Genomic DNA, 26404 nt, shown 5'->3' on the forward strand with positions numbered 1-26404 from the left:
AAAATTATTATAAACTACCAATGATAAGACAATCAAAAAAATTATTATAAACTACCAATGATAAGACAATGAAAAAATATTTGGCTTTATAAACTTTATATTGACTTCGGCTTATATAAGAAACTATAAACTGATTATTTTGTATAAGATTTTAAATAAACTTTTTTCCCTTTTCATTATTATATTATTATTATATTACAACTAATTATAATTCTATTATAATTAATTATTAGTTTATCAATATTAAACTTATTACCCATCCATAAGCAAAGCATCCAGTGCTGTTTCACCATTCTCAGCAGGACTAAATATATGATAAAAAAGAAACTTGAATTAATTACACTTTACAAAAAAAAATATCTTAGGATCTTATTTTCAAAATAAATTCAAGAAATATATTAAATAAATTTAACAAATAATAACTGTTTAAAGAAACTGTTTTTTCTTTAATTACAAAAATTAGTTGAAAATTAGAAAATAAACAAATAAATTCAAAAAAGATCATTTTAGAATAATAAATTCAAATTTAAAACTATAATTTTAACTAGCAAAGAGGCAAAAATGTTAACAAAAACTTATTAGACAAAAAAAACAACAACTAATAATCAAAATTCAAAGTCTGAATGAAAACATTTTTTGAACTTTTTGTTTTTTCATTTGTTCATCTATATTTTTATCTTAAAAGTAGTAGTTAGGTTTTTTTTATTATTTTCCAGTGAAATGTTATTTTAAGTGAAGAATAAAAAATTTCAATTTTTTTCTAAGAGGTTAAGAAAATTGGTTAATTATGTGAATTATGGATGACAATCATGGGATCCCGAAACTCCAGGAAATCTATACAAATAATTCATCCTGAAATCCGGGGATTAGTCTCTAGAATTTTTTTGGGATTGTGAGATCATCTTAAAAAAAAGTAAAAGTAAAAAAAAAGTAAAAAAAACTTAATTTGTAATTAAGTAATTTGTACATCATAAAATGTAAATACATTTTTGGTATATAGTATAATATTAAAACTAATATATTATTATAAATAAACAAAATTTTAGCGCTTGCTGATGGGAAGACTAAAAATTTTTAAAAGAAGGTATACTTTAATTTAATTTTGAAATTTCTACTTCATTCTAATTTCAAACATGTGCACAATTTAAATTCATTTTTATTTTCATCAATTGTTATTTTAATTCATTTTAATTCCAAACGTGTGCTTGATTTACAAGTTTTGTTTAGCATGGGTTTATTCAAGTTATCAAAATGCAGAAGGTTTATTAAATTACAAAATATTTGATTTAGTAGTACTTTTGAAGTGTGATCACTTTTAAAAAACATGTGATTATATATGGCCAACAAGGAGCCTGAACAAGCATTCTCAGCAGCAAAGTTTTTTTTGTTGAGGTTTTTAAGGTGGTACTTTAAAAAAAATAAATATAACTCATGTATACTCATGCTTAATTATATTATTTTTAATTATAATTTTTATTTATACTGTGTTGTCATTTGAAGGTATTGTTTTATAATTTAAATTACTTAGGTTCATTAATGATCATATATTTTAGCTATATCATTATTGAATTAATAATTTTCAAGTTTTTGATGAGTACTTAAAAGTTAGTTTTTCTCATGCTTCACTTCCTACAATAGAGTTTAATATGTTGTTCTTCTCATCTATGTTAATGATCTTTCTGACAATCTTAAAGTCGCTTTATTTGCTGACAATACAACTATACACTCCAACCTTGACAAAAAGTCATAACTTGAAGAAAAGCCATAACTTTTTGATCACTTAGATTTATATTTTATTAGACAGCTAACAAAAGTTTTAAACCTTTTTAAAAAACCTTAAAAATGTAACAAAGTATTGAATTTATGAATAGTTTTACCAGTTTTTAATTTTCAAATAGTTTACCAGGCAAAAAAAAGGAGGGAGGAGGGGAGGACTTGAGTTTAGGACTATACCCCTTCACCTCCCCCTCTCCAAAAATAAATTACTTGCCCAAACCTTCAATTGATGTATATACAGCAGGTTGGCCAGTAATTCCAGGTATTTCTTTAACTTGTAGCATTTTTTCGAGGTTTAGAAGTAAATTTAAGGTGATTTTCATAATAAAATCTGGATAAAAAAAATCCAAATGTTGATAATAAAATATAACATAACTCTGTAATACCAAATTTTTTAACTAAAACAACACCATTACTATGTTATACTCTTAATAGGATAATTGGAAAGGGTCTAACAAATAAAAAACTAGACATAAAACACAACATTAACTTTCAAATAGTGACTATACTCGGCAATTTAAGCACAAATAATCAAAAAAATTTGAAATTTAATTTAGTTTTGAACTTTTAGTAAATGACATCAACAAAAAACCCCATAAAAGTCAAGGATTTTATTAAAAAGTAATACTATAATTCCAATATACTATAATTTTTATATCCTTTTTTAAAATTTCTTTGTGCTTTGTCTAAGCTCAATAAAGTTTTCTTATTTTTAAAAGAGCGAAGGGAGGCAACAGTTTTTGTAGCATAAGATAAATCTTTATTTTCATCAGCAGCCTTTTAAGCAAATCTTTTATCTAAAGAACCATTGGATTGCTGCAACTCTTTGTGTTATGCTGTGTGTTATGTAATTATCTCATCAAACTTTAATTTGTATTTTAATTTAAAACTTTTTTCAACTTTGTTTAACTTCGTTTTTCCATGTTTTTAAATATGGTAAATTAGTTTACAATTTTTTAATAATTAAAGATAGAAAATCATGAATTTTAACATCCTGTTTTTAATTTATATTATTAATCTTTGCAAAGCAAAGTTAATTCTCCCTAAGGTTATCTTTCAAAACCTCCTTGCTTATTGAAAATCTTAACATTACTTTGACCACGCAATAAAATAAACACGAATTTACATATGTGCCATAAATCTTTGATCATAAATACTTATCCTCATTTAAATTATACAAACCAAGAAACTTATCAAGTCCACTTTTAAATAATATTTAAAAAAACAAACATCCAACTGGCCATCGAGGAATAATAAAAATTTCCAATTAACACTTGGTCCATCCATGACTGATAGTAAAAACATTTACCTTTCTAGATCACTTAAAGCTGACTGGCTGATTTTTAAAAACTTTCTTGATCATTTAAAGCTGATTAACTTTTGTATTTTTAAAGATGTTTATAAAGACTTTTCTAGATTATTTGAAGCACTAATAATATTTTCTAATAACTATTATTAATTTAAAAATAAAAATATATTCAGATTTATGCCAAAATTAAACAACTAGAAAAGTAATTAATGTAAATATGTTAGACAGTCTGCCTTTAAGTTTAGAATTTTATACCAGAATTGCTCAAAATATTTTAGGCTGAATTTTTAATATTGTTACAAAAACAAAAATCTTTTAAAATTTTAGATAAGCAGCAAGACTATTATCATAACAAATATTATCAAAAAATATGTACTTATTTACAACTTGTCATGCTGCTTAACATTATATCTTTGTATCACTTATCAAAGAAAAATCAAAATTTTATTTCTGCTTTGAAACAAACGCAAACAACTTTTAAAACAGCTTTAATTCAAATATATTTTATAGGCTAAACAGAATGTTTATTTACAATTTAATTTATGTGGATGAAGCGCATAAATGTTGTGATTGGATAAAAATATGAAATGTTTATTTTGAAAAATATATATTTAAACTTTCAAATTTTTTTATTTTATAGTTTTAAAACATGTTTAATATGCAACTTTTTTTTTTAGTCAATTTACACCTAACAGAGGTACAAGGAACCATTATTTATGTTGGGAGTTACCAAAAAACAAAGAATATTGTTAAATACAGTACAATCTCTCTAATTCGAATTTTATGGAGAAAAATAAAATTTCGAATTAAAGAGATTTTTGAATTATAGAAAGTTGACTTTTTTTCAAATATTCTTTTCAAAGTAACAAATAGAAATCAAACAAACAAACAAATAGTAATTCTTAGGCCTAAAAGCAATATATATTATGTGTTTTAAACCTTTAAATTTGAAAAAAGAATCAGTAAATGTAGATTGTCTTTTATGCGCTAGTAAATTTATGTCAAAGACACGATTTATATCTTTAAGAGCCTTTGTCAAATTATCTCAAAACTAATTTGCTTTTTCTTATATTAGTCTAACCATCCTTCCAAAACTTGAAAATTTTTGAAACATTAGCAAAATATAAAGCTTTTTATTTACCAGCAAGCCACTAATCTATACATGATCACCTCTCATTCATTTGAACCATTTAAGTACAGCTTTGTTTACTAGATAATACGAATCAACTTTCACCCGTTTAGTCAAATTTCTTTGACAAAATGCGTCAAAGATTTTATCTTTATTCTTTCCAGGTTGAAAGAGTGTTTGGTAGAATATTAAGAATTTTCGAAACCTCTTTATTTGTTTTTCCTTTCTTCAGTTCCATTAGTTTTTTATTTCCGCTTTAAATTGTTTTCTTTATGTCTCTTTGATGCCAGGATTATTTTTAAAAGTAAATTTTTTTAAAAAAGATTTGACTGTTTAATGAGCTTTTTGCATGTCAGAAATTAAAAATTTACAGAGAGAATCTTACTGACGAGTCTAAAAAATCCATTCGAATTGTGGAGGTTTTTGAATTATAGAAAGTTAAACGTAAGAGTTTCTTAAGCACGTTTCACGGTGACTTTGCATTCAATCGAATTAAGGAGATTCGAATTAGAGAGATTGTACTGTAGCAACAAAACGATTGACAGAAAACTTAAAAACTGCAAATTATATGAGTTAGGAAAATATGAAGACGTGAAAACATGATGACATGAAAACAGAAGATAATTCCAAAGATGTGTTTGGAAAAAAACTAGGGAAAAGATTTTAGAGAGTTTAGATAGCAACTTCGCTGAAATGCTGCAACTTTGCTGAATGATGAATCACACAAGAATGAGTTTTGGATGATGGAACAAGAGATAACAGTTTTGTTGAGTAGCAAGTCCAACTATATTAACATAGATGAGAAGACCAACATCCCAGACTCTATTAAAAGTATTTGATATGTCAAGAGCAATAGTCCTCGCCTCAACGCTTCCATTAAATAAACAATACAACCTACCTGTTATAACACAATAGAAACTCCCCGTTATAACACAATAGAACCTGTTATGACAGTAAACAGGTCAGCTGTAAAATAAGAAGAATGAAATGTTTATTGCAAGAGAGTAAGTTAGAATGAAATGACTTAATAATCTTAAAACCTTTACCATATACACCATATGAAGCAAACTTATGGAGAAGCACAGCATGCCAGACTTTATTGAAAGCTTTTGATTTAGTAAAAGCAAGAACCCATGACTCGCTGCTTTTATCTATGCACAATAAATCTTTCAGTTACAGCAGTTAGAAAGTCAGATGTAGAACAAGATGATTAATTGAATCAAGATGAGATGTTAAAAACTTTTTGATCAAAGACTCAAAGATCTTTAGTTATTGTCTATATATAGAAGTTTGTTAATAGAACTTGCTAATAGAAAAAAGATGACTGATTAGAAAATAGTTAGACTTTTTTTCCAGCAGGCAGGAAAACAAGATTTAGTTTATTAAATAGTTTTGAGAGTATTAAAGAGAGGTCTGGAGAAAAAATCTTCAAAAATATGACAGGAATATTGTCCACAAGAAGAACTCAGAGAAATAACCCAAATCTTTTACTAGTGAAAGTAAAAGATTTGATTTGTTTGAAAAACAAGTCACAAAGTTAACTACCTTAGTAAAAGATTAAAAAAATACAAAAGTTATGAGCTTTAGAGTCAGCAGGGTCAGTAGTACTAGAGACAAGTTATTTAGTGTGATGAACATTTAAGTTACCAATAACAAAAATATTGGTTGATGGATTAGAGAAAAGGACTCACCAAATTTGATCAAAAATAACATCAAAAAGAGTGCAATGTTAAAAAGAAAGAGAACAATAGAAAACAAAGAGAAAGATGATTGAATCAAGAAGTGCTAAACTGAAGCACATAAAAGAATGGTCAGAGGATTCAAAACTGATTTCACAACAAATAGGTGAATTGATACATAAGTATATTGTCAGCCCAAGTACTTGACAATAGGAATCTTTTCAAATTAAACGATAATAGCCAATAACTTTATGATAGGAAGATAGAGCCGAATTCAAATTAATTTCACAAAAAGCAATCTGGTATATTTTGCATATGGTAAGACTCAACAGGTGAAAAGTTACTTTAAAGATCACAAATATTCATAAAAAATAAATTAAAACAACTAGGTGGTTGTGATGGTCTTTTATGTCATGTTTTAAGTTATTAGAGAACTTGACTTGATCATAGATAGTACATGGTACATAAAGCAATGATCTTTGCAGTTGACTTAGTCCTACTAGTTAACTCAAAGTCCTAACTATGGATTCTTAATGTAATCTCAACTTATGTGCTAATCAACACAAAATCATAACAAAGCGCTTCTTATGTGGCCTTAACAATGCACACTAAAAAAACTAACAGTACATTATTTGTGCACAACATGGCACTGTTAATACTCTGATATTTTACAGCTGTGGATGGAATCAACCTCTATGAGAGCTACCACTAAGTTTAGGAAACCTTACTACCAGCCAGCCTCAGAACCATTTTTAGAACTGTACTTTCATTGGGAGATAACAGCAAGAGTTGCATAGCCACTATTAAGGAAAAAATCCATAAGTAGAGTCAGGAAGATCTTTACTTCTCGAAAAATGTTTTATCACTATGACTTTACAATGCTAAGACTTTTATATATAATTATATATAAAAGGTTAGTCTTCTTTTATATATAACTATGTATAAATAACCTTATACTTAAATTTTCACTAGTAGCAATAAAAATGCAAACAATTTTAAATAATAAAATAAATAAAAATAAAATTTTATAACATAATAACCAATTATTAAATTCGAAAAAAAAAAAAAAAAAAGTAACAGAACAACAACAATTCGAAAAGAAAGGTTTAAAAACTTTGAATAAATGAAGTTATACTGACCTGCCTCCCCATCCTACTGTTGTTATGCTCCTATCTTCTTCAGCAATAGTGCACCCTTTAACCACTGCATCTAACAGTGATCCGTTACTTTTTAACACTTCCCAAGCTAGAAATCAAAACGATAGTACAGCAAGTCAACCATAAAAAAGATTTACCTGAGAAAACTTATAATTACCTCCAAGAGTTGGATTTTTCCACGGCCAAGTGTTTATAACAATAGGTTTACTCATGCTAACCATAGAAAAATAATACAATAATATTATTAGTTGTAACTCTTTTTTAAACATCTTTCATATAAGACCATTTGCTAACTAAAAGAGTACTATATATTTAAAGATATCTCTTTTTTCTATTATAAGTATAACATTTTTGCTTAATTTCTTGTGTGTCTGTGAATATGTATGTGTGAATATGTGGTGGCCAAAACATTAGGGCACATCAAAAAAATTAACTCAAATTTTGTAGTGTAAATTGTTTATTGAATAAATGCAATACAAAATATTAAATAAATGAAGAAAAAAAAAAGTTAAAAATTACCAGTAATTGTTATCATTCAATAAAAAATAAAGCAAAATACCTTTAAAAATTAAAATAAAATAAAACTACTTTGAAGGTAATAACACTAGAAACCAACTTAAAGTTGAAAAATTTAAAAAAAACGTAGCTTACTTTAATTTTAATGTATGTAAATATATTAATAAATTCATGGGTGCCCATGGCGCCCATTTTCAGCAATATTTTACACTTTTAATTATATTTATTTTGATAAATAAAGTGAAGCAGGTGAAGGCAAATAAACTTTATATATAATATGCATACCTAATGAGTGTTTATAAGTTAAAAAGAATTAAAATCAAAAATTTAAACGATTAAAAACAAATGTTAAAAATAAAAAAATTCTAAGTTAAAAAACTTCATTAAAGAATTTTTTTATAAACTATACTAAGAGCATAATGATAAAATGATAATACCTTTCTTTAAAAGCAAGACATGTTAAGACCATTCAAGCTATTTATTATCTGAATTACTTAACTATTTATTAACTCCTGTGTCTTTTATTATATCATTTTTATTATTATCTATATATTAGCAACAATTAGTTAATCAATAAAAGACTCTTAAAAAAAAAAAGACTCCAAAAGATTTGATTAACCACTGCACAATAATGTAACTCTATAAGTTAACAAGTTTAAATAAAATGAAATTGTTTTGACGCATATTTTTTAAGTAATTAACGCGCTTAAAAATAAAACAACTTCTCCCACTATCAGGAAATCAGTGAACTGGATATATATATATATATATATATATATATATATATATATATATATATATATATATATATATGCATATATACTTATACATATATATTTTTTTAGATTATTCACCTCTCCAAGGCCCGAGGAGGTTACTCATTTTTTTACAGTCGAGGAGGCTACTCATTTTTTTGTGTTTTTTTATTTTTTAGTTATTATTCATAGTGCAACCCTCTCTCAACTCTTTAACTCCGAAACACAAACCATGCCGAGCAAGGCCGCTGCGCAGAGAAACTAAGTTGAGCCCGGTACTTCCAGGGACGTGGTGGGAGTCGAACTCCAAACCTCTCGCTTACAAAGCGAGCGCTCTTACCACTACACCACTACCGTATTATATATATATATATATATATATATATATATATATATATATATATATACATATATATATATATATATACCGCATTATATATATATATATATATATATATATATATATACATATATATATATATATATACCGCATTATATATATATATATATATATATATATATATATATATATATATATATATATATATATATATATATATATATATATATATATATATACCGCATTATATATATATATATATATATATATATATATATATATATATATATATATATATATTATATATATTATATATCAAATATATATATTTGATGAGTGATTTTCTACAAATTTATTATTGCTATGTTCTTTTAAGATCATTGAGCACTCTATTTTGTAGAATATATTCAAAATTATTTGTATATATATTATATATCAAATATATATATTTGATGAGTGATTTTCTACTAATTTATTATTGCTATGTTCTTTTAAGATCATTGAGCACTTTATTTTGTAGAATACATTCAAAATTATTTGTATATACAGGGTGGTCCAAAAGACACTAGATCATTTTAAATTCTAACAACTTTATTTTCTTTTTTTTTAAATTTCAGATTGTTAAAGCGTAATCCTTGTAAATTAAATAGGAAAAATTCACAAATGAATGTGTTAAAATAATTGAATTTTATCTAAAATAGACGATCAAACACTGCGGTAGTGGCGTAGTGGTGAGCGCTTGCCTCTAAAGCAAGAAATTTTGAGTTCGATCCCCACCACATCCCTCAACTTGTTTCTCCGCGCAGTGGCCTTGTTTAATAAGGTTTGTGTTTCGGAGTTATAGAGTTGAGAAAGGGTTTAATTACAACTAAATGCCTCTAATAAAAACTAAGTAGCCTCCTCAAATGTAGTAGCCTTCATGGCCTTGGGGTGGTGAATTGAATTTAAATTAAAAAAAACAACCCACAATGTTAACAAACCATAATTAACTTAGTCCAGCAGTTTCAAATTCACGGATCTGTGATAAATTTACCATGTGCTGGAAGGCCATGTTCAGAAAGGTTATAGGTCAATATTCAGTGTGTATGCGAAAACATTGAAGAAGACTCTTCAGTGTCAACTTGAAAGCGGTCCTAATAGCTTGGAATATCTCAACCTTCGCTTCAGAGGATTTAAAAGATTCTGAAATGCATTCCATATAAGATATAGATAGTGCGGGAACTAGTGCCAGCAGATTATTGGGCACAAATAGTGTATGCCATTCATTTCAATTAATTGGCAAGAACCTGAGTTCATTAATAAGAAAAGAACCTGAGTTCATTAATCTGGGTGACAAAACATTACAACAGGTGATGGTTCACTCTCTAGAAGCTCGTCAGTATGAAAAGCAAAATGATGGATATTTAAAAGATGTTATTTTCAAAATTAGATAAAATTTATTTTCAAGTGTGTTCTTATTTTTAAAATAATATAAGTAAATAAAGAAAAAACAAAAAAGTTATTTTTATTTTAAATAGTTTAGTATATATATACATACTAAACTATTTAAATAGTTTAGTATTTTAAATAGTTTAGTATGTATATATATGTATATATATATATATATTTAAATATATGCAGTAAAAATCCGGTAGTGGTGTAGTGGTAGAGCAGTTGCTTCATAAGCGAGAGGTTACGAGTTCAATTCCCAACACGTCCCTGGTAGTACCGCGCTCAACTTGTTTCTCTGCGCAGCGTCCTTGTTCGTCAAGGTTCATATTTCAAATTTATAGAGTTGAGAGAGGGTTAAAAAAAAAACCCACAAGTAGCCTCATCATCTGTAGCGGCCTTCTCTGCCTTGGGGAGGTGAATTTAAAAAATATATATGTATAGCGTTATTTATGATATATATACATATCACATATTTTTTTGATATATATCACAAAAAAATTTTGGTCTCAAAAGAATCAGAATTTTGTAAAGATATTAAAAAACTTTTAAAAAAAAAAAAAAGTTATGAAATATCGTAACAAAAAGATCTTATCAATTTTTGTTAAAATAAAAAAAAAACAATGTAAAATAAAAAAATGTAAAAAAAAACAATGTAAAATAAAAATAAAAATGTAAAAAAAAAAACAATGTAAAATAAAAAAAAAAAAAACATGTAAAAAAAAAAACAACGTCGTTTTTTTTGGATATAAAATTTAAGTTAATTATTTTTAAAACCATTTTTTCTAAAATCTTTATAAAATTCTTGAGATTTTTTTAAAATCAAGTTTATATATTTTTCATAAGGCCAACAAGGAATATTAAAACGTTATAAACCTAATGTATATGTAAACATATGTGTGTGTGTATATATATATATATATATATATATATATATATATATATATATATATATATATATATATATATATATATCAATAAATGAGAATTAAGCACAACATGAAACATTAATGATGACCTCAAACTGAAGTAGCCATTTACTTAGTCTTCAAATATACATCAAATGAGGGTTTGCATTTTGTGTAAATGATATTTATTACAGCAAAAAAAAAAAAAAATTTTTTATCATTCCTTATCTTTTTCTTCTTTCTTTGAAAAAGTGTCAGGAATGAAGCATTTTAAAAACTAAGTAAGCAAAATATATTATATACTTATATATATTTTTTAATCAAGAATTGTATAAGTACATAGATACATACATAAATACATATAGTGGAGGGGGAGAGAGAAAGGGGGTTGGCATTTTTGTTAAGATTTTAAAATTTTTTTTATTAATATTTTTTATTAAAAACATCGTAAAAAAGTAGTTACTACAAAATATCATTAAAAAAATTGCCATATTCACTTGATACCCACGTTTATATACTTTTGGAGAAAATAAAGTTCAGTGATATATGGCACCCAGCAAGTAACCAAGGGTCATTTTAGGTGACTTTTTTCAAAAAGTATATAAAACAAATGACTTTTTAGTTACTTTCACACTAAAGTTCACCAATTATATATATATATATATATATATATATATATATATATATATATATTATATATATATATATATATATATGTATATATATATATATATGTATATATATATATATATAATATATATATAACAAAACAAAATTATATTATTTGCCTTTTTTAACAATTTAGCTTTAAATTTATGTATAAGCATATACAAAAGTATTCATCTATTCAGTAATCTTTATAACTTAGAGTTGCATGGAAGCAATTTAGAATCAAAGTATATGACAGTCACAGTTATGTCATCATGATAGTTACGCTTGACTTTTTGAGGTAATTCTAGCATACTATATAGTCTATCATTGTCTCCTTGACCCAAAGCATATCTTATTAATTTAGTAGCACCATTTTCTTCATCTTTAATTCCATTTTCTAAATTATCTAAATATTTTCCAATAATCTGAACTGCTTGATCATTTGAAACAGAATCCCACAACCCATCAGATGCTAAAATAATAAATCGATCATCTTTATTAAGTCTTTGATGCATTATATCGGGTTGTGCTGTCAAGTAAGGGGGACTCTTGTAAATTGAAATTGGAACAACAGCATATCCATATATGATATCTAAAACTTGTCGATGTAATTCTTTTGACCATTTGTAAATAACATCACCAAATGAACGCAAAGGTTGAAGTTGCCCCAGTAAACGTGATTGTAAAATAACAGTATGCTCTTCGTTTGGATGTTCCTTTTTTATTCTCAAAACCTCATTTATATTATCTGCTGTATGATCTTCACTCAAAGGAATAGATAACCATAATTTTTGATCCGATTTAACCCCAAGAACACCTCTACAGTCACCTAAAATAATAAAATGTGATGCAACACTATATATATATATATACATACATAAATACATACAAACAAATATATTGCGTGATAAACATCTGGAGTGTTTTTGTCAGTTTAACTTGAGATAAGTTTCTGTAGTTTTATCTTATCTTAAAGTCTTACAATTTTTAAGCTTTCAAACTTTATGAAAAAATTCTTAGTTTAAATTTAAAATCTAAAACCAGAGTTAATACTGAAAAATCTTTACACAATAAATTTATAATCAAGTTGTAAAACAATTTAATTAAAAAAAAAAAGCAGTTACCTGTGCTTGCAACAAAAATATCATTTTCTTTTATGTAAGCTCCTATGGCAACAGATCCTGACAGGCCTGTCCATATTGGTTCAATGCATTCACCATCAGGTATAGCCTCTAGTGTTATATCTCTATCCATTGACAAATAAGCATATTGTAGAATTTCACTTGTGCTGTATTTTTCTATATTTATTAATTGTGCAAAGTTACAAGGACCAGTTTTTAACTTATCTTGTTTGCTTTTATAACCATTTGGAGTAGCAAATGTTAGGCAGTTATCATCAGGATTTCCTAAGTATTGAACGAAATCTTTTTGAGACAACTTTCCTGAGTTAAAATCTTTAAGAAGATTGTCGTTTGAAAAGGCTAATGAGACATACAGAGGAAGGTTTAACCTTAAACTTTCGGAACAGTGCCAGCCACTGTGACCATCAAAAATGCCAAAAAAAAAAGCATTGTTCTTTAAAAGAGAGCATTCGCAGTGTCTGTCTTCAATGGGATTATTTGCACTGTAATGATTTGTTTCAAACCAAGAAACTGGACTATAAAAATTGCTATCAATTTTTTTGCTAAATTCTTGAGATTTTAAAATTTTTGATGTGTTTTTCTCTTTTTTATTACTTTTCAGAATGCTAATTTGATTAGTAAATTGAACAGCTTCTTTATCTCGGTTACCATCTTGTATCATCACAGTATCTTGTTTAGTCTGTGCATTAACAAAATGAAATGAAAAATATTTTTTTATTTTTTTATTTGAGACTAAAAAAGAGCTGGCAATAGCGGATGTAACAAAAGTTATGTGTCTATAATATGGCAGAGAAAACATTGGTCTCAATTTACTCCCAACTTCCATAAATTATAACTGAAAAATAACTTTAATATATGTATATATATATATATATATATATATATATATATATATATATATATATATATATATATATATATATATATATACATATATATTAATAGTATATATATTATGATGATATAAAAAGAAACTTTGTCAAAATAATAATTATTACAATTTCCTTAAAATAAACTCATAAAAAAGAACAAACAAAAAATAATAGCAAATTTATCAGAATAAAAAAGCCAAACAAACATATTGTTTAAATAGTTCAGTAGCATACCCATATTTTTCATGCATGCAAAATTACCTACATAAACCTCATGCAAGTTTAACTTTTACTTAAAATACTTTAATTTGATTGGTGTTCCTAATTTTAACCATAAACAACTTTAATTTTAGATTAAAAAAAAAAAAAAAGAAGACTCTGAAAACTTTAATAACTTAAAAAATACTTTTCTAAAAATTATTAGACTACATGCCCATACCAAAACCCTCAGTCAATGTATGTACACTCAATGTATCTACACTCAGTGCACCTATAGATATTAATTCAGATAATATATATTCACTCAACACACATTCATCCCTAAATAATTGATTTATTATTATTTTCTTTGTATTGTTTTATAAAAATAATATAAAAATTTACTCATAAGCAAAAATAAGAAAAACACATTAGAAACATTAAAAAATATTTTTAACGTGACTTAAAATTATGCAATATTTAGTAGAATTAATGCATTTAATAAAAATTAAGTATATTATTTTTACAAAATTTTGTTTATTAGTAATAAATTAAACAATCTTTTTTTAAATAAACGGATTACAAAATTTAAACTTTATTTCATATAAAAATTAAAACACTACATTTATATATTATATAATACACATTTATTATAACATATATTTTTTTAAATTTCATTATAAAAAAGCATAGATATATATATATATAAAAAAAAAAATTTGAAACCCATTGTTAGAACTCGAAGTAACAAAAGTAACTGATTAAAAAGTAAAATATAAGAAATTTAAAATTATCCTTTTTTTTTTGCTGTACACAGTAAACTATAAAAAAAAAAATTCAAAAAATAAAAGACAATTAAATATTTCAAACAAATTCATAGTTAATAATTTTATAACAACCACTATAATTAAACTATAGTAAAATCTCATTAAAATATCAAAAATGTATAAAATCTTTGTACATTGAAATATTACAAAGACCTAAAATCTGAAAAACACCATAAAACTAAACGGAATACTTTCTCAACAAGTATACGATAATACAAAACACAATCAATATGATTCCAAAAATGATAGCCAGTGAAGCGAACTTTATTGTCACTTCTGATTGAACTTTAGCACTCTTTAAGTCTCCATTTGCAATAAGTTTTGAAACCTAATAAAATTTAAAGCAAAAATAAGAAGTAAATGAAAAAGAAACTAAAAAAAAAGTAAAACAAAATTTTTTTTACCTTCCTTGATTTCAAAACAGCAGCAATAGAAAGTGGAATGCAGCAAAACAGACATGACAGCCATGCAACAATTTTGTAAGATGAAGGTATATTTGTAGGCATTTCACTAGCTAAAATATCAATTTCTGGCTGATATGAACTTTCAATAACCTTTATAAATAAATAATGATTAAAGACACTGCTGGTTGGATACACAAAAAATTTTGTAATATATTTCTACATAAAACAAAAAAATTGTTGCACAGAACGTGCCAGAAGCGAAACTATAAATGTATAAAATAAAACTATAAGGAACCTTTTATATGGATATACATCAAAATGGGGGGTTCGCAGGACTGGGGAAATTCATTTTTAAGGTCAAAATTAGATTTGTTTATTTTAACAGGCATGGTACTATCTACCTACAAAAAACAGAAATAGATCAGGATTAATCTCCTCATTAGAAGATAGAGCATAAAGAATATTAACAGCTCTTTTTTTAAACTCAGTTGCAACAATTCTGTAGTCTTTAAAAGATTGTACAAATAGAAAAAAACTGCAATAAAAACATATTAAATAATAGTTAATTATGGCTAAATTCAACAATAAGTTAATTCATTAAAGAATCTTTGGCTGTATTTCATAGATGTATGTCATAGAATTCCTGGATTTCTATGAATTTTACCTTCTCCTGCTTAACACACTTCTTTAATGTTTCCTCTCTAGTCTTTCAGGTCTCCATGAAACCCCATAATTAAAATTTTTCTGATCCTGGTTTGTAATTATATAGCTAACTCCAATTTTAAATTTATGGAGATAGTATTGATTATTGGTATGTAAGCACCCGTAAAAACTCTACACAGCAAGCTTATATCAAATAAGCTTGCTGTGTTATAAAAATAATTTAATTATTATCAAAAACAATTTTTCCAGCATTAATCAAATATATTTTATCTTAACAGTTCTTTTTTTATATACTCTTCCTCATATGATTTATATGTGCTTAAAATTGCTCCTTCTCTTGTTCCCGTACACCCAGTTGAAATTCCCCCCCCCCTTCCTTCTTCAAAACTGGACATCTTACATCTTTTCCCTATTTATTTTATTTAGAAGGGTGCTTACAGCACCCTTCTAAATAAAATAAATAGGGAAAAAACCCAGGGGTTCGATCAGAACTAAAACCATAATTTTACTGATGTTAGTGTAATTGACAATCAATAATGGAAAGAATGGGGTTAAGAAGGTTGCCTCTAAAATATAAATAAATAAAATTTGTGGTAAAATAATTTGTTGGAATTGATAGTACATAAAGAAAACTTTGTAATTGATCTCAGGTACAATCACAAAATAATAATAAATTTAAAAAATAAAAAAATAATAAAGATAATAAGAATAAATAAAGCCAACACTGTATAGAATGTATAGAAAGTTGAAATTTTTATGAAAATATTCTATCATTAGAACATTTGTGAAGTAAAAAAAAAAGGAAAGAAATTTATTTTGAATTTTAAAAGAAAAAAAAAATTTGTAGACTAAAAAAGAAAAAGAAAAAAAAGTTGTACAATTTAGTTATAATTGCATTTTTAAAATATATTTTATTTGGTGTAATCATCTTTATTTTTTAGTTAGACAATTTTTATTTATTTTATAGAATGAAAGATATAATATTTTCTCTTTTTTTGTAAGATTTATGTTTGCCTGTATTGCCTTTTTTATTGTATTTTCTTTTTTTTATCTATCTTATAGAATTTATAAAAAAAACTTACTGAGTTCACACCATCATCAGTTGTAAGTTGTACAGACGGTAGATTATCTTCAGTTGATTTAAATGTAGGATATACAAAATGAACCCGTTTTTTAGATGACTCATGTTCAACTTCTTCATCTTGTGAAATTTCTAAATTTATAGCATAAAATAAAATTTAAAACATCCTGTTAGGTATAAATACAAATATATATCTTGACATACAAAAAAATAAGTATATAAGAAAAACAAATATACCAGCTTAAAAAAAAAGCCAAACTCAAGCAATTTTAACACTGAGCTACAAAACATATCTCTACCATAATGCACTTGCCCTACACCTATACACTCCACACCCAGCAACTTTCAAGACTAAACCTGACAAAGTTTATTAAATGATGAGAAGAGGAGATCTTATCAAACAATGCAAAATCAACAGCAAAACTAACTAGCTAACTTTATGGTCCCTAAGTATCAACCAGAATTTGAAACTGCTCAGAAATAAACAACTTCCTCACCAATCTTCAAACAACTTCCTCACCAATCTTCAAACAACTTCCTCACCAAACAAATATTTGAACCATGGAATGCTTTAGCTTAAAAACTTTACTATATCAATATGTAAAATTTTATCGACTTTGAATAAATCAAAAAAAAGTACTAAAATACTGACATAGAAGTGAAGAAAAAAAAAATTAAAAACCATAATTCCTTTTAATTTTGATAATTAAAGTATAACAAAAATTAACATATCCTAATATTAAATGTATAACATCTAAGTATAAAATACAACTAAGTAATTTAACAACTTTTTTAATAATAAATTATTATAATTAATCTAAATTTTAATTATAATTACCAATATTTGCAAGTAAAGAATGCTTATCATCCATCTTTTATTGATAATTGCAATTTTGCTACTACATTGCTTTCAAAAAGTTTAAATTTATAAATTTAAAAATATACATCAAATATTTTTTATTAAAATATTTTTTGCAATTACACAATCTATGAACTTTAAGAAAACATGCAGTTTAAAACTATGGCAGTTAAGAAGCTTAAGCCAAAATAAATTTTTTTTTCAAATATATAAATATATATATACAGTCTTCACCGTTAGAAATTTAATACCAGCAAACAAAAAGGCAATGGCTGAGTAGTTATTTTTAGGTTGGTGTGTGCAATTAGAAAAAAAACTTTTTTTCCTGTTATTTAAATTAAAATTAAAATAGCAAAAAGAATGCTTTGAATAAATACTTTGAAAAAAAATTTATTTAAATCCTAAATAAAATAATTATATTAAGTTTTGCTTATAATTATATTTTTGTTTTGCTGTTAAATTATATTAACACCAAAAAAAAACTTTTATTTTCAATTCTAAAAAAAAAACTCATACAAAAAAGTGTTTTCACAATTTTTCACAATTAAGTATTTGATGAACAATAAAGATCTGTAACAATATAAGAAAATGCTTTTATTTTTCTGGCAAGCACGAAATAACTTGAGCACAAAAGTGCTGGTTAAATGGAGAAGACTATATATATATATATATATATATATATATATATATATATATATATATAATATATATATATATATATATATATATATATATATATATATATATATATATATATAAACATACAGAGCTTAATAACAGAAAAAAATAACAATAAAATAATTTTGAAAAAACTTCTTAAAAACAAAGCTACAATTGTTTTTATTTATAAAACACAAAACATTCTTTTCATTCAGAATCTTCTTCTGCTTCAGAAATATCAAAATCTAAACAAACAAAAAAAGTATATAAATGTATGTGTGTGTGTATATATATATATATATATATATATATATATATATATATATATATATATATATATATATATATATATATATATATATATGTATATATATATGTATATATATGTATATATATGTATATATATATATATATATATATATATATATATATATATATATGTATATATATATATATATATATATATATATATATATATATATATATATATATATATATATATATATATATATATATATATATATATATATATATATATATATATATACACACACACACACACACACAATTTCTTTTTAGTACAAAATATTTAAAACATTTGAGAAATAGGACAAACTTTTTCCACATAATAATAAAAAATATATTTTTAACAAAACAACAATTTATGTTTCGACTAATTTCTAATTATCTCCAGTTGGGTTTAGAAACTTATTTGATTTTCTAATATTCTAATAAAATAATTAAATATATTTAATTATATGATAATTAAACTTATTTAATTTTCTAATATTCTATGGTAATTTCAAATACTCTGTGGAAACTTTTAAACAACTAATTTCAAAAACACCAGAATCATTTCTAAACTCATAATATAAACACCGTTTTAGCAAAACAACAAAGCAAAAACTAAAACTTTACTCAATAATTTTTGTACAAAAATATGCTTTTAAAATTAAGCAGTAAACTTATCATTTTCATGAATCATTTTTTTTTTCTATATTGTACAAATACTTTTGTTTTTCTTAAAAGAGTTTCTTTTTTTCATTTGATTCTTTCAAAAGAACAAAACTACTTTGCTCTTCTGCATTTATGGCTAACATATCAGACTGTTCTATCAAAGTAGTTATTTCACTTTGCAAGATTCTGCACTTTGCTCTAACTACCATTTTCTCATTGTTCTCATAAATTCCTAATGTGTCCTCTTTGTGATTGCAAATACAACCACAAACAATCTTTTAAACATAAAAAATAGTCAAAAGAGACTATGCTATTAAAACATATTTGGCTACTGAAAGAAAAAAATATTAGTATTAAATTAAACTGGTCTATTCAAAAAACTGCGCCTGCCTATAATAATATTCCAAAAAAATGTATACTATGTTTACAAGAAAAATTTGAAATTATTACTCATTTAGATCAAGAAAATTTAATGAATAAAAAATCTGAATTAATTTCTAAATGCAAACATGAAAATAAGTTTCTTTTAAAAAATTATAAAAACAAATGACCAGCCTAAAATTATCCTAATTCTAAAGAATTCTTTTCATGATTTTTTAATTATCTAATGTAGTTGATGTAACTTCCTAGTTGCAAAACACTACAGTTATTACATAATTAATTATAACAATTCCCAAATTCCTGCGAAATAATTTTTCTATAGTTTGAACTTTTTGATGTTAAGACATTCTTCCTGAGAAACATTATGTTGAAGATAAAAGTTAGATAAGTGTTTTTACTAATTTATATATATATATATATATTATATATATATATATATATATATATATATATATATATATATATATATATATATATATATATATATATAAATGACCAGCCTAATTTATATATTTTAAATACCCTAGCTAAAATAATCCAAATTAAACAATTAGGTCTTTATCGCGACGCTTTATGCATTATTAATAATAATGCATAAAAAATCAGGGCCACAACTCGATAAAATTAGAAAAGATATTATTAAAGTTTTTAAAAATAATGGCTTCCAAATTGAAATAAATATAAATTTAAAAATAGTAAATTTTCTTGATGTCACATTTAAACTCTCAGAAAGTTCCTATAAGTCCTACAAAAAACCTAATGACGAATTATTGTATATTAATGTGAATTCGAACCATCCCCCTCAAATTCTAAAACAAATTCCAATTTCAATTAACAATAGGCTAAACCAAAACTCTTTTAATGAAAATATTTTTAACTCCTCTAAACGCATTTATGAAGATGCACTTAAAAAAAGTGGCTTTCAAAATTTCTAGCTAAAATTTGAAAAGAAAATTGCAAAAAAACATAATAGAAATAGAAACATAATTTGGTTCAACCCCCGTAAAGCAAAAATGTTTCAACAAATAGGTAAAATTTTTCTAAAATTAGTAGACAAACATTTTCGTCCCTCTAATAAATTACATAGGATTTTTAACAGAAATACCATTAAAGTAAGTTATAATTGTACAAAAAATTTAGAAAGAATTATAAAAGGCCACAACTACGCGTTTATTAATAAAAATGAACATATAAAAGAAAAAAACACTGATTATTGTAATAGTAAACAAAAAATAGATTGCCCTCTAAATGGAAAATGTCTTTCGAAAAATATAATTTACAAGTGCATTGTTTCCTCACAAAATAACCCTGGTAAACAATATATTGGCTTAACCGAGGGGAATGGAAAAAACGTTATGCCAACCACAAACAATCGTTTAAACACAAAAAATATTCAAAAGAGACTATGCTGTCAAAATATATTTGGGATTTAAAAGAAAAAAATAAAAATTTAAATTTACAATGGTCTATTCTAAAATCTGCCCCTGCCTATAATAACATTTCCAAAAAATGTATGCTATGTTTGCAAGAAAAATTTGAAATAATTACTCATTTAAATCAAGAAAATTTATTAAATAAAAAATTTGAATTAACTTCTAAATGTAGGCACGAAAATAAATACCTCTTAAAAAATTATAAAAACAAATGACCAAATTAAACTATCCCCATTCCAAAGAAAATTATTTAATAATTACTTTTTGTAACTTCCCGTTAACAAAAAAATATAGTAATTAAAATTTTTTTTATAATAATTTATAACTTCCTGTAAAATATTTTTTTCTATAAATTGAATTTTTTTTTTTGAGATTTAGTAACTCTTCCTGATGATCCAGCAATGGTGAAACTTAAAGTAGAAGATAAAAGTTAGATAAGTGTTTCTTACTAATTTATTATTGCTCTGTTCTTTAAGAACATTGAGCACTCTATTTGTAAAATACACTAAAGCTGACAAAATTAAGGTTAGATTATGTCAAAATACATTAATTTAATCGCAGGAAGTATTTAAACCACAAAAAGGCAAAATAAAAGACTAGATGTTTTTAAAATATTCTAAATGTTTTTAAAAACATTCTGAATGTTTTTTGTTTTTTTTAATAAAAACATTTTAAATGTTTTTATTTTTATTTTTTAACTGTAAAACATGCACGGAGTATTGCTACATCAATTATCTTATAGCCTGACATGCAATGGAGTGCTGCAACATTGACTGACAAATAGCTTGACTCGCAACAAGGGGCTGCTACATCGACTGACAAATAGCGTGACTCGCAACGGAGAGCTGCTACAACGACTGAGGGTTTGGTTTGGGCAGGCAGTCTATCAAATAACTTAAAAAAAAAAATTTTTTCATTCTTTAAAATTAAAAAAAACCTAAAACTGACATTTTATGGTAAAAACTTAAAGACGACCATGCAAGAGTATATATATACATATATATCATATGTATATATATCATATATATATATATATATATATATATATATATATATATATATCATATATATATATATATATATATATATATATATATATATATATATATATATATATATATATATATACATATATATATATATATATATATATATATATATATATATATATATATATATATATATATATATATATATATATATATAGAGAGAGAGAGAGAGAGAGAGAGAGAGAGAGAGAGAGAGAGAGAGAGAGAGAGAGAGAGAGAGAGAGAGAGACATGAGTGATTGCAAATTGCAATATCCATAAATATTTCTGGTCATTAAATTCTTAGTTTATTAAAAACCGTGAACACTGTTTTAATGAAACGACCAATTTATCATATTGCAAAAATTAATGAAAAAAACCAAACAATAAATTTACTATTGCAAAAATAATAACAGTCAAAACTTACATTTTTAATTATTATTTTTTTTAACACCAGGTAATTTAAAGATTATAAATAAATAAAAAAGTTGTCAGACGAAAATTATTATTACTAAAGGTCTGAAAAATTTCCGCTGTAATTTAAAAATCAACCAATAAAAAATTATGCTAAAGCTAATTGCGCATTATATGAAATTTAATATTAATTTTTGTTTATGGGGGAAAGTTTAATGAATTAATTATTTAAAAATTCAAATATTTCATATTAGAAATTAATTAATTGATAATAAAAAAATAATAATAAAAAAGATATATTTTAAAATAAGTTAATAGAGCCTTTTTGTTTCGTTTTAAAATAACTATAAATTAGTTTTTATATATTTTTAAACTCCTCTATCTTTTAATTTTGTATTCATATATATATAGGTCATTCCATGCCAAATGGACCAAAATTTCACCATAAAATATTTTGTAGTTCATGAGATATGGCCATTTGAAATTTCTGATTTTTCCAAAAAAAAAACTTCAGTAGCAAAAACATATTTTGTTCATACTTTGAAGCTCTTTATTTTAAAAACAAAATTTCAGAAAACCTTCTTGTTTTTTTTATTGTATACAACTCTCGACTTACTTTAATAAAACTTTGACATTGACTTCTTGTATGTCCCATTTTTTCCATAATGGCTACCTAAAAAACCGAAAAAATTGTTTGCAAGTATAAAAAGTTGATTTTTGAGTCAATTTACAAAACCTGCAGTTTAACAAGTGAAAAGAAATATTTTTTTAGTATCTCTATTTGGTAGGTTTCTAAATTTTTAGAAATTTACTGATAAGATACAGTTCAGTAAAAAATTATAGACTTAAAATGGCTGCAGCTAAAACTTAGGAAAAAGTGCCTAGACTTAAAACCACCAATAACCTAGGATCAACACTAGTTTAATAAGATTTTTTTTTCTTCTAATTTAATAGACTTTATTACAGTGGTTTCAGAAAAAAAAAAAGTGGGTAATTATGGCGAAGTTACAAAATCAAAACAATGAAAATTACCCAAAATGCATTAAAACAATAAAAATAAAGTTATTGTTGTACTTTAGTTTGTATTATATATTGTAATACAAATTTTGTATGAATTTAAAAGAATTTCATAATCAGTACTAGAAATAAGTCTTCAATTAAGCCTGAATTAAACTCAGTTTTTAAATAGTCTTACTACTTTCCTGCCCCCTCCTCCATTTATTTACTTTTTAACATTGAAATTTAGTTTTTAATGCTTTCATATAAAACTTATTAGTAGCCTGTTAGATAAAAGTGAAATGAAAAACTTTTAAAAAAATCTAATTTACCTAATATTTAATATCATGACTATAAATTTTATAATATTTTTCCAATACATTTACTATTCCACCCTTCCCCATTAATTTGACTTATTTGATTATCATTTTCAAATTGAGATTACAAGTTATACTAAGTTATGTTGACTTATACTAAGTCAACTTAATTTATATTAAGTCGAGTTGACTTGTCAACATAACTTATACTAAGTTATGTTGAAAAGTCAACTTGACTTGTCCACACAATGCACAAGTTGATTATGTAATAAAAAATATTATTATGTAATAAAGAATCGATATTAACATTGATTCTTTTAAATGAATTTTGCTAAAAATCTTAGAACAAAGTCTAAGATTTTTAGCAAATATTAGTAGCCTATTAGATAAAAGTTGATTATGTAATAAAAAATATTATTGTGTAATAAACAATCAATATAAACATTGAATTTTTTAAAATTTTTTTGCTAAAAAACTATGTTTAAAACATTTTACTACGTTTATTACAGTTATTTAATTATGTTTTTATGCTACTGTACAATGTAATAATTCAGTTTTTTCTTGAGCTGATAGTTCATACCATTTACCAGTTGTTGAGTGAGCTTTTAAAGATGAAATTTTGCATAAAACATGCATTATTGGAATGCAGCAAATATCTTCTTTATGTGGCCAAGTAAATAAGTTTAAGGAAATTGACTGCTTCATGAACTTGATAAAAACATCTTGATTTTCTTTAGATATTTCCACAATACCGCCAAAAAACTATTTTGCATCATAAATAAATGCTATAAGTATTCCTGGTGAAAGAGAAGCAAGTGGAACTATACTACTGTGATCAAAAAGTAAGGTGAATTTTTTTATAAAATGAAAAATCTTTATTTATTCTTCCAAATCTGTATCGTCCCCCTCAAAATAATCCCCCCCGGCCCCAATGCACTTTTGCCAACGTTTTTTCCAGTCTTCGAAGCATGCCGAAAAGTCCTCAGTAGGGATAGCCTTCAATGCGCGTGCCGATTCACGTTGGATCTCTTCAATGGACTCAAAACGATTTCCGCGGAGTGGTCTCTTGAGCTTTGGGAACAGCCAGAAGTCACACGGTGCTAAGTCGGGTAAATACGGTGGTTGTGGAGCAACATGGGTAGAGTTTTTGGCAAAAAACTGTCGAAGAACCAGTGCTGTGTGCGAAGGCGCATTATCGTGGTGCAAAATCCAAGAGTTATTGGCCCATAATTCCGGTCTCTTTTTGCGAATAGCTTCACGCAAACGTCGCATAACGCTTAAATAATATTCCTTGTTGACAGTTTGGCCAGTTGGAAGGAATTCATAGTGCACGATAATCAAAGAAAACAGTCAACATGACCTTGATTTTTGAGCGACTTTGACGTGGTTGCTTCGGTCTCGGCTCGCCTTTTTCACGGTATTCACTCGATTGGTCGGTTGTTTCAGGGTCGTATGCGTAGACCCAAGTCTCATTGCCAGTAATAATTGTAAAATGTTTGTAGACGTCTTGATAGTCAGAAAGCATTGCTTCACACGTTTTAACGCGATGCTCTTTTTCAAAGAAATTGAGAAATTTCGACACCAAACGTGATTTGAGTCTTCTGAGGCCCAAATGATCCTTCAAAATCGCTTGCACCGATCCAAATGATATTCCAACCATGTCAACAAGGTCTCGAATGGTTAACCAACGATTTGCAAGCACCAATTCTTTGATTTTGTTGATGTGGCGATCATCAATCGAAGTTGATGGTTGTCCGGAGCGTTCCAAGTCATCAACACGTTCTCGGCCTTCTTTCAAGTCTTTGTACCACTTGTAAACATTTTTTTGAGACATAGTCTCTTCACCGAAGGCCTTTTGCAACATTCGATTCGTTTCAGCAGCAGAAATATCATTCCGCAAACAAAATTTAATAGCACTTCTTTGCTCAACAAAATTAGACATCGTGAAAATCGCCGAATGCACTTTTGGTACTTCAGAAACAAGCGTATACAAAAAAAAATAATTATGACATGTAATTTGGCGCAAATGTTAATGACATTCCTACCAACTTAAAAATAAAAAAGATTGGACGATTCGAATAAGGCGGGAAGTTTAAATTAAAAATTGACCTTACTTTTTGATCACAGTAGTATGCTGCATTTTAAGTACATTTACATTAGTATACATATTGTCAAATGACCCATCTCATTTGTAAAGTAGATAATGATTGCGGTATAAAATAATGGTGGTTATGTAGCATAACATTCTAATTTAAATTTTATGCAATGTAATACATTTGCATCATTTGAAATGTATTGAAATATATTCCTTTGATATTTTGTCTACACCAATCATACGTATTCTCAGGTGAATTGATAGGATCTGCAAGTGATTGTAAACTGGCCTTAGCTACAAGTCTTTTGACAGAGCCTCCAACGCTATCGCAAGCACTCTTTCTATGTTATGGAGCAAAAAAATGCTATTCTGCAGATACTTTTTGATCTAGTTCATGGTGACATAAGTTAGATATAATTTTATAATTTTT

The 26404-nt window shown here is 25.5% G+C and overlaps 4 protein-coding genes across 4 annotated transcripts in view; all 4 read right to left on the bottom strand.

The window, feature by feature from the left end:
* The window catches only part of LOC100205957 (N(4)-(Beta-N-acetylglucosaminyl)-L-asparaginase), a 39243-nt gene extending 31867 nt beyond the window's left edge, over positions 1 to 7376 (bottom strand). Inside the window, exons 1-3 of the mRNA XM_065812854.1 lie at positions 7208 to 7376; positions 7033 to 7138; positions 257 to 304 (exon numbers count right to left, since the gene is read on the bottom strand). Of these exons, the coding sequence (XP_065668926.1) occupies positions 257 to 304; positions 7033 to 7138; positions 7208 to 7319 (266 nt within the window). The 5' untranslated portion in view covers positions 7320 to 7376. The remainder of the gene's footprint in view (positions 1 to 256; positions 305 to 7032; positions 7139 to 7207) is intronic.
* A 4396-nt stretch (positions 7377 to 11772) lies between these two features.
* Positions 11773 to 13633, bottom strand: LOC100213261 (pyruvate dehydrogenase [acetyl-transferring]-phosphatase 2, mitochondrial). The gene is made up of 2 exons (XM_065812855.1): positions 12773 to 13633; positions 11773 to 12477 (listed from the first exon to the last, which is right to left on the bottom strand). Exons 1-2 carry the CDS (start codon positions 13614 to 13616, stop codon positions 11855 to 11857), a joined length of 1467 nt encoding a protein of 488 aa, XP_065668927.1. The 5' UTR covers positions 13617 to 13633; the 3' UTR covers positions 11773 to 11854.
* Positions 13634 to 14296: 663 nt separating this feature from the next.
* LOC136087715 (uncharacterized) lies at positions 14297 to 17829 on the bottom strand. The gene is made up of 4 exons (XM_065811142.1): positions 17674 to 17829; positions 16837 to 16967; positions 15092 to 15241; positions 14297 to 15015 (listed from the first exon to the last, which is right to left on the bottom strand). Exons 1-4 carry the CDS (start codon positions 17705 to 17707, stop codon positions 14866 to 14868), a joined length of 465 nt encoding a protein of 154 aa, XP_065667214.1. The 5' UTR covers positions 17708 to 17829; the 3' UTR covers positions 14297 to 14865.
* A 663-nt stretch (positions 17830 to 18492) lies between these two features.
* LOC124807840 (uncharacterized) overlaps positions 18493 to 26404 on the bottom strand; it is a 35433-nt gene continuing 27521 nt past the window's right edge. The window contains exon 3 of the mRNA XM_065812856.1: positions 18493 to 18599. Coding sequence (XP_065668928.1) covers positions 18562 to 18599 — 38 coding nt within the window. The 3' untranslated portion in view covers positions 18493 to 18561. The remainder of the gene's footprint in view (positions 18600 to 26404) is intronic.

This window comes from Hydra vulgaris, chromosome 12 (genome assembly GCF_038396675.1).
Source record: "Hydra vulgaris chromosome 12, alternate assembly HydraT2T_AEP".
Taxonomy (NCBI): Eukaryota; Metazoa; Cnidaria; class Hydrozoa; order Anthoathecata; family Hydridae; genus Hydra; species Hydra vulgaris.